Raw genomic sequence first — 14,445 nt, 5'->3', positions numbered from 1 at the left:
GAGAGCAGGGCACGGGCCCCATCCGCCTCGGAGCCGCCCCCTTCGCTCCCCAGCCCTCCTCTGGCTGGGCGCGGCCCGGCAGAAGCAACTTCAAAGGGCCTGTGCGGGGAAGGGAGGGGGCGTGCTCCCGCAACCGGGCTCGGGTCCCGCGGCCTGCAGATCCGAGGTCCGGGCGGGAACCGGGACGTCGGGGACGCCCCTACTCGGGGGCGGGGGCGGGGAGGGGGGTTCGGAGAACCAGGTCGTGGGCCGAGCTGCGGAGGCCGGGCTGAGGGGGCGGGCCCGCAAAGCCCCCCGAGGTGGGAGGGTCGGGCGGCTGCAGGGCCAATCCCGGCGCGCAGGGCGCGGGGCGGGGGCCGGGCGGCGGGGGCCAGGGGCGGGCGGCGGGGGCGGGGCGCGGCGTCCGGGCGGCGGCGGCTCCTCAGTGTCCAGCTCCGGCTCCGGCGACTGCTCCGGCCCGCGATGCCCCACTCGGTGACCCTCCGCGGCCCTTCGCCCTGGGGCTTCCGCCTGGTGGGCGGCCGGGACTTCAGCGCGCCTCTCACCATCTCGCGGGTGAGTCCTGCAGCCGCTGTAACGGTGGGGTGGTCCGGGCTCTGAGACTGGGGTCCTCGCCGGCCATGGGGAATCCAGATCCCCAAAAAGTCAGAGGCTTGAAAACCTCGGGGGCCGGTCCCGAGCGAGCCGTGTGTGTGGTGGCGGCGGCCTGCGGGCGGGGCGGCGCCACGCGGGCCCGCCGCCCCCTCCCCACCTCCCTGCCAGCCGGCCCAGCCTGGCCCGTGCCGTCTAGTCCGGTCCGGTCCTAGCCCATCTCTGGCGAATTGCCCCGATTCGCATGCCAGACCCCTGCTGGCCGCCCTCCGGGGGTCAGGGAGTCGCTGTGGACCGGGGTGGTCTGCGGGGCAGCCCTACAGAGCCCCAGAGATGCCTCAGAGCCAACCCTGCCCTGAAGATTTGGGGCAGAATGACTGGAAGCTGCCTCGCCCCCAAGCCGAGGCCCTGACAGCAGCTCTGGGTGGCCCGGGGTGAGAGGGCTAGGTGCTGTGTGAGTTCAGAAGAGAAAGGTCCAGCCACTCCCCAGGACACAGGCTTCTTCAGTCGGTCTCTAAGCTCATTCACACTGAGGGGACGTGGCCAGGAGGACGCTCTGGTCAGGGTGACTTCTCACTGAGCTTGAGACCCTCCCCTTGGGACAGACCACCCAAGGCCAAGAGCAGGGAGGGCGTTACCCCCCAGGGTGGACTCTGCACAGTCTTGGGACAGAGCAGGAAGTGCAGGGGACATGAGTCTAGAGGGGTGGGGGTTGTTTGAGGTCAGAGAAGCATAGAAGGGATCTTCGGGACATAGGGCCTGGTCCCTTTTTCTGGAGGAGCAGAGGGACGTGTGTCCTGCCTGGGAGCGTCACTCAGCGTAGGGGACAAAGAGGCCCTGCCCTGGGAGGTTCCTCTTTGGGAGGGGCAGAGCCCATGACCTGGTGCCACTGGAGGGCCATCCCCTGATCCCCTCCCCCCTGTTTCTCCTCCCCCAGGCCCTGGACTCCTGGGGACCCGTGTCAGGGGACCTGAAAACCACCTTGCCCCACCCTGCTGCCCCTCTGCTCAGGGCCTGGGAGATGTCTGTGTAACTTTTGGGATGGGGCAGGCACCAAGTGGAATGTGGAATTCTGGACTCTTTCTGGGGGCCCGGGTGATAGGCAGGCCCAGCTGTCCTTGGGACTTCTCAGGACTGCCTCCAGAGCCAGGTCTCCAGGGCCTGGGTGGTGGGCCTGCCATACATCCGGGAGCCTTTTATGTGCCTGGTCCTCATGGGATTCCCCAGCCGGCTGTGTGTGTGTGTGTGTGTGTGTGTGTGTGTGTGTGTGTGTGTGTGATGCACACACCCCGCACAAGTGTCTGGGTCTGTCTGTGTGTGTTCCGCGACCACCGCATGGGGTGCGAGGCTGGCCAGCAGGCCAGGCACCCTGGGCGTGAGGCTGCTGACAGGCTGGGCTGCAGCGGCTGACGGCCGCAGGCGGCAGCGAGCTAAGACATCTGTTGCCCATGCGGCCACTGCGGCTGCCTGCCCGCCTAGGACGGGCTGCCACAGCGGCGGGCAGCAGGGGCCTTGTTTGGAGTTGATCAGGATGCAGTCGCCTGGCACGCAGGCAGTGTGGAAGAGGATTTGCCAAGAAGAGCCCCCTTTGTAGTTACCGAAAGTCACGTGGCTGCAGTTCACGCCCAAGGAGCCAGGATGGCTGAGCCCAGGTTTGGGTGGGATCTGGGGAGATTTACGGGACCAGGGAGGCACAGGCCACAGCTTGCCCAGAAGGTACCTACAGGGACTAGGGTACAAGAAAGTGTTCACGGGGGGGGGGCGGAGGGGGGGCGGGACAGGATCCATCCTTCCTGTGTTCCCAGCCCCTCTCCCCTAATTCCGGGACCTTAGGCAACCAGGGAGGAGGTGGCTGCCTGGGGGCAGGGGGAGACCACTGGGCAAGCTCAGCCCCTGAAGGCCAGGGGTTCCCCAGACACATTGTCCAGGACTCCTTCCCCACAGAGTAAGCATAGTGATTGCTGGCTCTGGCTGAGCACCCACTGCAGACCAGGCCCCACCCTACTAGGTTCTGGTACCAGCCCCTCAGTAACCAGTCCTTAGAAGGAGCCGTACCACACTGTGTGCCCAACTTCCTATAGGGGCTGCCAGTGTCCTGACTGTTCCAGGTCAACCCGTGGCGACTTTGAGGGATTCCCTCTGAGACCAGGGACAACACAGACACACAGGGGTTAAGGCTGCGCACCCAGAGAAACAAGGCGAGAGGAATAATCCATGCCTGTGTGGCATTTGCTGTGACTGCACAGGATGCTGTGGTGTCAGACTGGGACTGCGACTCCCTGCCCACCACAGTGTCTGGGCTGGGTGGGGCTGGGCTGGCATGCAGCCACTGCAGGTGCCTCCTGCCTGACCTCGCTGCTCCCGTCTCCCTCCCATCAGTTTATCCTGCACCCCACAGCATGAGGGACTGGCCTGAACTCAGCTCCATCCTGTCATTTCCCTTCCATGGTTCCCAGTCACGCAGTGGAAAAAGTCTTTTAGGATCTGGCCCCTGCATCTTCTCTAACCACGTTGCAGCCATAACACCATCCCTCTGCGCTCTGCCCCAAGAGCATGCTGGGCCTGCTACCTGGAGTGCTCACTCCCCAGGGGACTGTCTCCTCTCCCTGTGTGTGCAGACAGAGCCTAGGGGTGCTGAGCATAGGTTTGGATGTGGGATCCCTTGACTGGGAACGAAATCCCGACTCAGCGTTTTCTCAAGTCCGTGTCCTCATGTGCTTCTCTGGACTTCGGGTTCTTCATCTAGGAAACGGGGCTGGCTGTGAAGATGAAGACAATGCCTGCAAGGGTGGCTGGGAGAGTCACCATTTCCTGGCCTCATGCCCTCTCTGACCAGAACTCTCCAAGCTAAGCAGAGCTGGCAGCAACCCAGCCACCCCTGCTTTCAAGAACTTCCTCCGCCCACAGGGGCCTGAATGCACCCCTTGTGCTGGCTGAGTCATCTTGTACCCCCTGAGGATGAAGACTCCTCCAGTGTGGGGATTGGGGCAGGGCGCCAGCCCCAGACTCTTTCTTCATCTGTACAAAAGAAACAGAACGGCCTCTGCCTTGCCCAGTGATTGGCAGTTGGCTGGGAACTCACCTGGGGTTTAGGGCTGAGGTTCTGGCATGGAGCAGGTACCCTTGAAAGGGAAGAGAATTGGAGCAGGACCCTGAGGGGAGAGGTTAGGGTGCCAGGAGAACAGGCTGGTACAGGTGCCTAGGCCCTGCAAGTGCACACACATGGCAGGTAGGCTAGCCGGCTGAGGGTGTCACCTTCTGAAGAAGAGCATTCCTTGAAGAAGCCTGTCTCAGGAAAGGTTGATCTGGGCAAGGCCAGTGCCACAGCTTTGACCAGTTGTTACTGGGAGTTGGCTGGGCTGAGCCTAGCTGGGCTTCTGGGAACCCACTCCCATGAATAGTGCTATTGCTTGGCACTGGGTGGAGAGACTGGGGAAGGCCCAAGGATACCTCCGGCCTGCTTCTGGGCAAGGAGAGGGTGAAGGGTGTCTTCCAGATCCCTCTGGGTTGCTTACTCACTCTTTCTGTGAGTCTGTCTCCATCCATTGCACATGGCCTTTGTCACATGCCGTAACCCAAACCCTCCAGACCCAGACCCAGACAGTGTGTGGCCCTATGGGGTCATTGATGACATGGCTGGTGTCGTTGCCTGCCATGCAGGGAAAGTGGGGGAGGAATCATGACCCTGCAGCTGGAATGAGAGCTTTGCACTTTCTGGGTGTGTGTTGGAGGGTGATGTTCAAATCTTGCATTGTAATTGGAATGGGGCATTAGCTCCATAGGGAACTTGCAGGTACTGTGAGAGCCAAGCCCAGAGGAAGGGAGCTCTATGCTGAGATCTGAAGGATGGAAAGAAGCAAGCTAAAATTTCAGGCTTGGCATCAAAGGAGAGTGCTGCAGGCAGAGGGCAGAACATTTGCAAAAGTGTGGAGATAACAGGGACTTGGTACCCAGGAGTACCTGAAGACATAAGGAAGGACTGAACAGAGTGTGGATAAAAGGCGGGAAAGATTGGCTGAGGCTGAGAGGTGAGATCAGACATTACAGAGGCAAGGGCACCAGGGGTCTGAGTGCTAGGTGAAGGCACTGCAGTGCACCCTGGCTGGGTGGGGCACTGGCATGTAGGGGCATCAGTGACATGTCCATGCTCTGTTTCTGTGAGCATGTATGTCCATGCGTCCCTTGCATGTCTTTGGCACATATGCCACCTGCAAGAATGACATGTCTCACAGGTCCTCACACTCTACCAGGACTCCAGCTGCTAGAGTTGGGGGGTGTTTGGAGTAACAGCTGCCACAAAACCACAGGGGTACCTCAGCCAGCCTCTCAGCTTGTGCACACATAGGTCATGCTGGTGACAGGGCCACACTGGCCAGGTTGTCAGGGTGGTGGGGACGGAGGGCAGAGCCTACAGCGGGCCACATAATGACTGTGCCCAGCCATCTGGCTTCCCCACCCATAGGTGCATGCTGGCAGCAAGGCTGCGCTGGCTGCCCTGTGTCCAGGAGACCTGATCCAGGCCATCAATGGTGAGAGCACTGAATTGATGACACACCTGGAGGCACAGAACCGCATCAAGGGCTGCTACGATCACCTCACTCTCTCCGTGAGCAGGTATGGTGCACAGGGCAGGCTGGGCCAGAGGATGGGCAGCAGGAGAGGGCAGTGAAAGGCAGCCAGTGGCCAGGTGTACTGTGCTCACCGCGTGCAGGCACCATCCATTCCAAGGAGGAGTGGTTTCAGAGGGGCTTGGTGGGCACTGTTTACAGCTGGAGGCAGCTTCAAAAAGAAAGCCCCCTTTGAACCCAACAGTAGGAATGTGTTGGGCAGGAATTGAAGGCAGCTGGAGGAAGGCGTTCAGTACCCTGTAGGGTATTTTTTTTTTTAAAGATTTATTCTTTTTTTTTTATTACAGCCAGATATACCCAGAGGAGGAGAGACAGAGAGGAAGATCTTCCTCTCCCATCATGAAGGGAAGCACAGGGGAGGGGTACCAAACCCCATCTGTGCCCCATAGAGGGTGCTAGGGTAGAGGGTCCACCTGGAGGATCCTGCAGCCCTCCCCAGCTCCAGAGTCCAGGCAGTCAGCCTCGTCTGGGCTGAAAGGCTCTCCTGCTTGGATCCAGAGAAGGCAGATACAGCTGCTCCGCTCTGCCACGTTCACCGCTAACAGGGACTTTCCACGATCCCCTGTGGAAGTATGTGGGCGCAGCCTCGCCAAACCACAACACAGCTAACCGGGCATTAGAGCTGGCAGGGTGGGAAGGCTTAGGAGGGATCCCCCATTTGGGTTAGGGTCAGGACCCCGGTTGTGCCCTTAGTGTTGGGTGGACCCAGCTGCAGAGCCTGGACATGCTTGTGCTCTCCTTGGCACAAGATGAGGTCTCCCCAGCCAGGGGGTTCCCCAGAGTTGGTTCCCATCCAGACTGTGGGAGCTCAGGTACCCAGACGAGCTTGGTGAACCTGGATTTCATTTCCCATAAAACAAATTCATGCTCATCACCTTCTCCCAGACGAGATATGGGCTGCAGAAGGGAACTGTCAGCATGGCGTGCCCACAAATGGCCTTGGAGGCCTCCCTAGTTGGCCGGCTTCCTGGGCCCTGACTCACCTCCGGCTTTGACTCTGAGCTGCTGAGTACGGACAGCCCAAGTGGTAGTGGAATGCGGCGGGAACAGGGAGGGTCGCAGGGGCCTGAGTCAGGAGATTCCCAGGAAGAATGATGTAAGGGGAGAGTGTTGGAGGTCCCCCATTCTTCCTTCTGTGGTCATTTGTTCCAAGCCAGACATGGAAGGAGCTGGGAGTCCACTGAACTGTTCCAGTCCCACTGCCACCTGGCCAAGCAGCGCATTCTCTGCTGCTTGCAGAGCTGCCTCCAGTCCCAATTCTGAAGCCAATGATTTACTCTGACCCCTAGCTTTGTCATCCCCCAAACAGGGACTATCTTGTGATCCAGGCTTTGGGTGACAGGAAGGTACCTGGCCTGCCTTACACACTCAGGTGCCCCAGCCCACTGTGATATCCCTTTGCCAATCCCCACATATGCACACTCTGGGGGATCAAGACATGGGGACCACTTGGTCCCTCTGGATGCCATCCCACCTACAAGGCCTCTGACCCAGTGTCCCCTCATGTCTGTTGTGCCAGATCCTGGGTTTAGGCCCCCTTGTAACACAGGCACCATACAGGAGACAGCTGGTTTTCTGGCTGGACTGGGTGGCTCTGTTTATATCAGGGCCTTTGCTAGGACCAGCTGTGCCACCTGCCCTGTATACACAGAGAAGTGTGTCAAAACCCAGCTTCCCTGCAAGGCTTATTTTGCCTGGAGCCCAAAGCAGGAATCTCATGATCCAAGTTAACTCACGCTTCTTGGGTGTGTGTTCCGTAGGTCCAGGTCCTTCTTGGCAGCAAGGCTGACCCAGAAGCCCCTCAGGATGCCTTTGCCCAGCCCCACCTCCAGCTCTCATTTTGTTTCAAATGGGCAAGAGGTTCTACCTGGTGAAAGGTGACATACGACGAAATCCTTCTTTCTGACGCCTTGGGTCCTTAGACATTAGGCGTGTCCTGCTTTTCTGTAGAGAACTTCAAGGAAATTCTTCAGCCAGAGAGCCACAAGGGGTATCACAGATCCCTTCCAGGGCAGGGTGGGGTGGGACGGAAGGGGTTTGGGGAGGTAGGTGGAAGTCAGGGCTGTGAGCTCAGTCAGTTACTCAGAGGCCTGGCCGAGCGGTGGAGACAGAGGCTGTGGAGGGTGGAGTTGTCCTGGACCCCTGGAAGGTTGCGACATGGAAAGGCAGCCTGTCAGGGCTATGGGATGGGCAGAGGTGTGCACTGTATGTGTAGGCAGATTACTAAATCATTCGGCTGACAAGGGGAAAGAAGCAGTTGTGAGCTTTGAGGCCAGCGGTAAGACCTCAAGAAGCCTCAGGGGACCTCTTGGGGCCAGTTGGGGGACACTGTTCCCCTTTGGTCTTACTTCACACCCGCTCTCCCAGGCAAGGGCATGTCCCGCCTGGCTTGCCTTCTCCCAGAGCTACTGAGCAGCAGGGCTGGGCCCCAGGCCCATAGCCTCTAGGCCCGCCTGCCTTGCTCATGGCAGGTTTATGATGGTTCCCTCCCTCCTGAGTGCTGTTTGGCTTTTGGTTTCTATGGCGAAGCAGGAATTTCCTAATGGCCTGTTTCCCATCTGGGCTGGGCAGACATTGGTGATGATTCTGCCGGCAGCTGCGGCAGCAGCAGTAGGAGAGGCCGTCCCCATAGAGCCGCCATTCTACCTCCTGAGGGAGGCTGGACGCCTGACCCCATCCAGACCCAGGCCAGAGGCTGGGAATGGCTGAGGGATGAGTGGATGGCCCTCTAGCTGACCCATTCGTAAGGCCTAACTTGTCCTGCTATGGGATGGGCTTTTTTAAGCTGCACTTCTGCAGGTCCTGGAAAGTGGAGAAGAGTGAAAAAGCTGCTAAGCTCCTGCTGCACCCTCTCCAGGAACCAGACCAGAGAGTGCAGGAGCTGCCAGCAGGGAGGGAAACACACGGCCCTGTCTTGGAGGGTTGAAGATCGAATCTCGTGGCTCTGTGCTGCTGTGGACATCATCACGGTGTCCGGGGAAAGTTCTGGGCTGGGGTCCTCTGACCCTGGGTATTGCTCTAGACCCAGAGCCCACCCCCAGTTGGTTCTGCTTCCTGGGTGTGGTGAGTATGGTAGGCCGACAAATCTGACCATCCCAATTCCCGCTGCAGGCCTGAGGGCAGGAGCTGGCCAGGTATTCCTGACGACAGCAAGGCTCTGGCACACAGGATCCACATTGATGCCGAAACTCAGGTATGTACAGACACAGCTGGGCCTGACCTCACTCAGAGCATGACCAGGGCAAAGGGACTGAGCTTGGATACAGAATTGCCTGCTTGGTGTGTCTTCATGGTGACCCTTGGCTGTGTTGGACAGCACCAGAAGCAGTGTTCTCTGAACCATGTCCACATTCCTCAAGTGAACAGCACCTGCTGGAGGCTCTGCCTTCTCTGGGTAGTCTTGGGCTCTGGATGATGGCACCTGTGATGGGCAGAGGCTAGAGTGGGTCTTAAACACCTGGGTAGTATTCACTCTAATGTCCAATCATGTCAGCCTAGCAAGAAATCACCACTTCCACTGCATCCCTCTCACACCATCCCGTGCCCATCCTGCTGTCCAGCTGCTTACCACATGCCAGGAGTAGTCCTGGAAGAGATGGAGCCCTGACTGAGCACCACACTCAGCAAGGGGGTCAGGGAAGGCTTCCTGGAGGGAGGGAATGTGCAAGCCAAGACCTGAAGGTCCAGGAAGAATCAGTCATGTGGTGGTCGTGAAAAAGGAAGTGTATTCAGGAAGCACACACAAAGGCCCCAGAGGTGAGATCTGAGATCAGAAAGGTCCCTGGGGGAGGTGAAAGGGCAGGCGCATGAGGTATGGGGCGGGGCCACAGAAAAGCCGGTGGTTTCCTTGAGTCCTTAGGGGTTCATGGCCACATCTGTGTTTCAGAAGTTGCTCTGATGGCCCCATGTGCCTGGGACCCTCAGGGATCAGGGGAGCAGATACTGGCATGAACAAGCCAAGCAGGCTTGCCAGGAGCTGGGCAGAAGGGAGCAGCACAGGCTGGGCCTCCGGTGCCTATGTGAGAGGCCCAGACTGCTCAAGGAGGTCCCTGCCAGCATGGTTAACACGCTGGCCTGAGGGCTCAGCTGTGCTCCGTCTTCCAGGAGAGGCCCTGGGCCAGCGGGCCCTAGCGACTGGGATCTGTAGAGCAACTCCCTCTGTCCCCATGTTATCCTCACTGGTGCCCTCAGAGAACCAACTGATATGTGCTGCCCGCTGTCTGCTGTTAAGGCTGGAGGGGAAAAGATTTTCCATAAGCAACAGGGCAACCACTACGCCCCCTTTGTACTTCTAAGGTCATGGGCTCCATGGGTGGCGACCAAAACACCCTGACCCGCCCCTGCAGGGCTGTGTTCTCACGAGTACACAGGAATCATTGTCCTCCCGGGCACCAGGGTGGGTGGGGTGGAGTGGCTGGAGCCACCAGAGAAAGGGAAAGCCACAGTTAGTCCTGGGACAGTATAAGATGTCCCCGACACACATCCCCATCTGGGGTGGGACAGGGCCAGCACTTGGTCCAGCTAGAGTGGGAGCAGGGTAGAGATGAGCCAAGGTTTCCTAGAGTGGGGTGGGGTGGGCAGCATTTACACTGAGAACCAGGGACCTGTTAGAATATACTTAGCCTGTCCTCTAGACCAGCACAGCTGGGTCTCCATGGTCACCTGTTTCCAAGTCGGGCTTCCCTGATTTTGACCTCAGCCATGTAGGTCAAATTCCCATTCCCAACTCTGCAGATTCCCATTCTGCAGAAAAATCCTGGGAGGCTTCAGCTTCCAAGGCAGTAGCCAGCTGGTACTTGGGGAGTGGGGTGCCTGTGGTAGGAGAGGCACCACTGCCCAGGAAGTCCCATGGCAGCTGTCCTTCCCATGGCATTTGCTGTGTGCCAGGCACGATGCTGAGTGCTCTGTGTGCAGCTGTCTTACTTCATCCTCGCAAGGAACTCATTACAGAGAAACCACCACACTCCCCCATTCATAGAGGAAGCGAGAGAGAGGTGAATGAGTGATGGAGCTGGGACTCGCCCAAAAACTCGGGTCACCACCCGCATCCTGAGCACAGAGGTCAGAGCCAGAGCAGCTGCATGGGTGGCCCTGGGAGGGGCAGCAACTGGCCATGGGCTCCCACACCCTGCTGAGTGAAGGCGAATGAGGGCCTCCCTGCTCCCAGGCCTTGGTTCCCCAGGCTCCTTCTCCCCCTCCCCTTCCTCCACCGACCACAGCCCATCTGGTCCCCATTAGAGCCCATCCTGGCCTGCCCGCCTGCCCAACAGACACACATGTGAGACTGCTCAGGTTTCCTGGGGGGGTTTTGTTGGGCTGGATGAAGAAGGGGTATTTCTGCTGCTGCTGTTTTGATAGGGGTCCATCTGGGCAGCAAGACCCTCCTCGTCTGTCAGGCCTGACTCCTTGGCCTAACCATTCTCCAAACTCCCACCCTGCAGAATAAGGCAGCGGTGAGTCAGGTCTGAGCCCTGCAGGCTCACGTGAGCCCTAGCCTGGCAGCTGCCCGTGTATAAGCAGGACCCTTTCCAACAAGCGTGAGTGGCTCTTGCTGTCCACCTGGCCTGGACTCAGGTCTGAGCCTAAAATCAAGCTCCTTCGGTTACCATCCCAGTCTCGGCCAGAGAGGCTGCCAGGGATCACCGCGGGGTGCCCAGCGCTGGCTGCAGCTGAGTGTAACTGCCACGAGATCAGGTGTGTGCAGGCACCCTCGCTGCTGTGTATGTGTTGCCCTGTGCCTGTGGGTGTCCTGACACATACTTGTGAGAATGCGCATGCCCTGTTTACCTTGCTGCCTGTGTGCCTGCAGGCTGGGGCAGCTCAGCTCTGAATTCTGCAAGGACAGATCCACAGTTCCCACACAGACCCACATCCACAGAAATACCGCATCTCTCCTCACGGGCTGGGGATGTGTGTGTGCATGGTCAAAGCACTGCTCTTCCAGACACTTCAGCCTTGGACACCAAGCTGGCCATAGGGTAGTTGGACAGGAAGCCTCCAGCCCTGGGCCAGCCTCTGCCCCTCATCTGCTGTCCTGACCAAAAGCAACTCTCCATGGTTCAGGAGACGGGAAGCAGCTAGCAGGGGAATTCATGATGGGCACAGCTGAGCCTCAGCCTTCCCCGCCCCAAAAGCCATGATTCCTAGCTAAAGGACGGGGGTTCCCTTTTTGTGTTCCAACAGTGAGCCACCTGGTGCCCAGCCCAGCCCTGGCACATGGGAGCAGGTCCACCTCTAGCAGGAAGGCACACATGTGGCTGCAGCTATACTGGCCTTAAAGGGGCTGCTGGGAACAGGCCTGTGCCAGCCCTGTCCCTCACAGGCGCCGGTGTTGGGGACCGCCACAGGGCTGGGCAGGTATGTTGAGTGGCAGGCACTCTGGTTTTTGTATCTGACTTTCCAAACTCTTCTGAACTTTTTCAGAGCCTAAACCAGGCCTGAGGCTCAGCTCTTCCCCATAGTTCCCTTCCCTGGCTGGACACCAGAATTCCCAAGATGCCACTGCTGAGATAGCTAGCCAGCTTCCACCAAGGCCTGGCACAGCAGGGTGGGGTGGGTGGATAGGGGCCAGGCACTCCTCATGCCTTAGTCCTGTATTTCACAGGATGGCAGTCCAGCCAGCAGTAGAAGGTCCTCCATCTCTGGGAGCGGGCAGGAAGATGGCAGACCAGGCCTGGGATCTCCGTTTGGGCAGCCGTCTCGCCTATCAGGCCCTCACAATGGCACCAACAGCGAGGCTGTGCTGCCTGCGCAGATAAGCGCCCTGCACGTGTCTCCACCCGGCAGGTAAGGAAATGCCTTTGGACACACACCTAGAGCCCGTCTCCATCCCACCAAGGCCCCCCGCAGACCTTGCAGGTAGCTGATGCCGGTGGCTCAGCTGGTTCCATTCTGAAGCCCCAACAGAACCAACATCCCCCCTCCTCCACCCCACCCCAGCCCCTGTCAGCCAGGGCAGCTGAGAGAAGGCTGGAGCCACAACCCTGCCCCCTTGTCTGTCTCCCCGCGCAGCGCCGACCCAGCCAGAGGCGCGCCGCAAGGCCGGGACTGCAGAGTCGACCTGGGCTCGGAGGTGTACCGGATGCTGCGGGAACCACCGGAACCCACGGCCACGGAGCCTAAGCAGTCCGGTTCCTTCCGCTACCTGCAGGGCATGCTGGAAGCCGGCGAGGGCGGTAAGCTCCCCTCTCCTGGACACTCTCTACCCCACCCGCCCATCCTCTCCCTGCAATGCCCTCGTCCGCCTCGCAGCCGTGCGCCCCTCCTCGACCTCCGAGGGCGCTTCCCACGCCCGCGCGGTCTGGTTGCTCTCGCCCCACGCGTTTGCCAAGCCTTAGTCCCAGCCTCACTACCCACAGAGCCCCAAAACAACATCCCAGAAAAATGGAGTCTGTTCTTGCTCGCCCGGCTCACGCCACCTGCGCTCGGGTTTTCAGGGGAGCGGCCCGTGCCAGGTGGACCGCGGAACCTCAAGCCGGCGGCCAAGCTGGGCGCCCCGCTGAGCGGCCTGCAGGGGCTGCCGGAGTGCACGCGCTGCGGCCACGGGATCGTGTGAGTATACGCCCGCTCCCAGCTCCTCCGGCCCCGGGGTGGGAGCGCCCGGAATCTTGCATCCGTCGCCCGACGCTGGCCCCTTCCGCCCCCGCAGAGGCACCATCGTGAAGGCGCGGGACAAGCTCTACCACCCCGAGTGCTTCATGTGCAGCGACTGCGGCCTGAACCTCAAGCAGCGCGGCTACTTCTTCCTGGACGAGCGGCTGTACTGCGAGAACCACGCGAAGGCGCGCGTCAAGCCGCCCGAGGGCTACGACGTGGTGGCAGTGTACCCCAACGCCAAGGTGGAGCTCGTTTGAGCCCGCCCCTCCACCCGCCTCTGCTTTTTCTAACGTCCGCGCGTGGCCTCGTGTAAATAGGTGCCCCCTGGCCTTTCTAATAAAGCCCCTCTGTCCCGCCTCCAACCTCTGTCATTGCGGCGGCGAGCGGGGTGTCCGCAGGCGCCACCGCCTGGGCGGAAGGCAGCCCCGTCTCTGCAACAACGGGCAGGGGACGGCGTCGGCCGCGGGTAGGTGAGCGGGAAGGAGAGAGCCCGTAGGATGAGAGCCGGGCAGGCGAAGGCGAGCGCAGGCAACGCAGTCCCCAGCGGCTTCCGGAGAAGTCCTCGGGCACGGTGACGGGCCGGGGGTCGCGGGGACCGGCCCGGGGGTCGCGGGGACCGCGGCGAGTTCTGCGCGCCTCCAGCAGCCTTTCGTTTCTCCCACGCCAGGGGGCGCGCGTCATCTTCCAGCGTCAGGCAAAAGGGTGGTAATTGGGGAAGATTGATTTTCATTTTCTTTCTCTCTCTTTCTTCCTTTCTTTCTTTCTCTCTTTCTTCCTTTCTTTCTTTCTTTCTTTCTTTCTTTCTTTCTTTCTTTCTTTCTTTCTTTCTTTCTTTCTTTCTTTCTTTCTCTCTTTCTTTCTTTCTTTCTTTCTCTCTTTCTTTCTCTCTTTCTCTCTTTCTTTCTCTTTCTTTCTCTCTCTCTCTCCCTCCCTCCCTCCCTCCCTCCCTCCCTCCCTCCCCACTTTTCTTCCTTTTTCTCTTTTTCCTTTACTTTCTTTATTCTTTCTTACCTCCTTTCTTGCCTTCCTCTTCTCTCTCTCTCTCTTTTTTTTTAAAAGATTTTATTATTATTATTGGAAAGCCGGATATACAGAGAGGAGGAGAGACAGAGAGGAAGATCTTCCGTCCGATGATTCACTCCCCAAGTGAGTCGCAACGGGCTGGAGCGCGCCGATCCGAAGCCGGGAACCAGGAACCTCTTCCGGGTCTCCCACGCGGGTGCAGGGTCCCAAAGCATTGGGCCGTCCTCAACTGCTTTCCCAGGCCACAAGCAGAGAGCCGGATGGGAAGTGGAGCTGCTGGGATTAGAACCGGCACCCATATGGGATCCCGGGGCGTTCAAGGCCAGGACTTTAGCCGCTAGGCCACGCTGCCGGGCCCTCTCTCTCTCTTTTTTTTTTTTTTTTTTAAGAAAGAACACAGGCTCAGAGTTGACTTCTCTGAGCCGAGAGAAAAATGCCACGCCTGCCAGGAGGCCCCGCTGTCAGTGCCCAATTGGTGGCCCCGCTTTGGGCCTTTCCTATTAGCCCCCCCCCTACACACACAGGGACTCAAGCCCTCCACGAACGCAAGTGGTCCTGGTCACAGGGTGGGGGAACTGTGGCTGTGTGTGCCTGGCTAAGGTCAGGC

General features: G+C 59.4%; 1 protein-coding gene across 1 annotated transcript; it reads left to right on the top strand.

Annotated features, from left to right (window-relative positions):
* Nucleotides 1-391: 391 nt before the first annotated feature.
* PDLIM4 (PDZ and LIM domain 4) lies at nucleotides 392-13,171 on the top strand. Its single transcript, XM_004586389.3, has 7 exons — nucleotides 392-555; nucleotides 5,054-5,205; nucleotides 8,331-8,412; nucleotides 11,824-12,005; nucleotides 12,231-12,394; nucleotides 12,656-12,770; nucleotides 12,868-13,171. Exons 1-7 carry the CDS (start codon nucleotides 463-465, stop codon nucleotides 13,070-13,072), a joined length of 993 nt encoding a protein of 330 aa, XP_004586446.2. The 5' UTR covers nucleotides 392-462; the 3' UTR covers nucleotides 13,073-13,171.
* Nucleotides 13,172-14,445: the final 1,274 nt, after the last annotated feature.

The sequence above is a fragment of the Ochotona princeps genome, chromosome 19, assembly GCF_030435755.1.
Source record: "Ochotona princeps isolate mOchPri1 chromosome 19, mOchPri1.hap1, whole genome shotgun sequence".
In the NCBI taxonomy this organism is placed as follows: domain Eukaryota; kingdom Metazoa; phylum Chordata; class Mammalia; order Lagomorpha; family Ochotonidae; genus Ochotona; species Ochotona princeps.
Note: the sequence above shows the minus strand (reverse complement) of the source record. Positions and strands in the feature narration are given on the sequence as shown.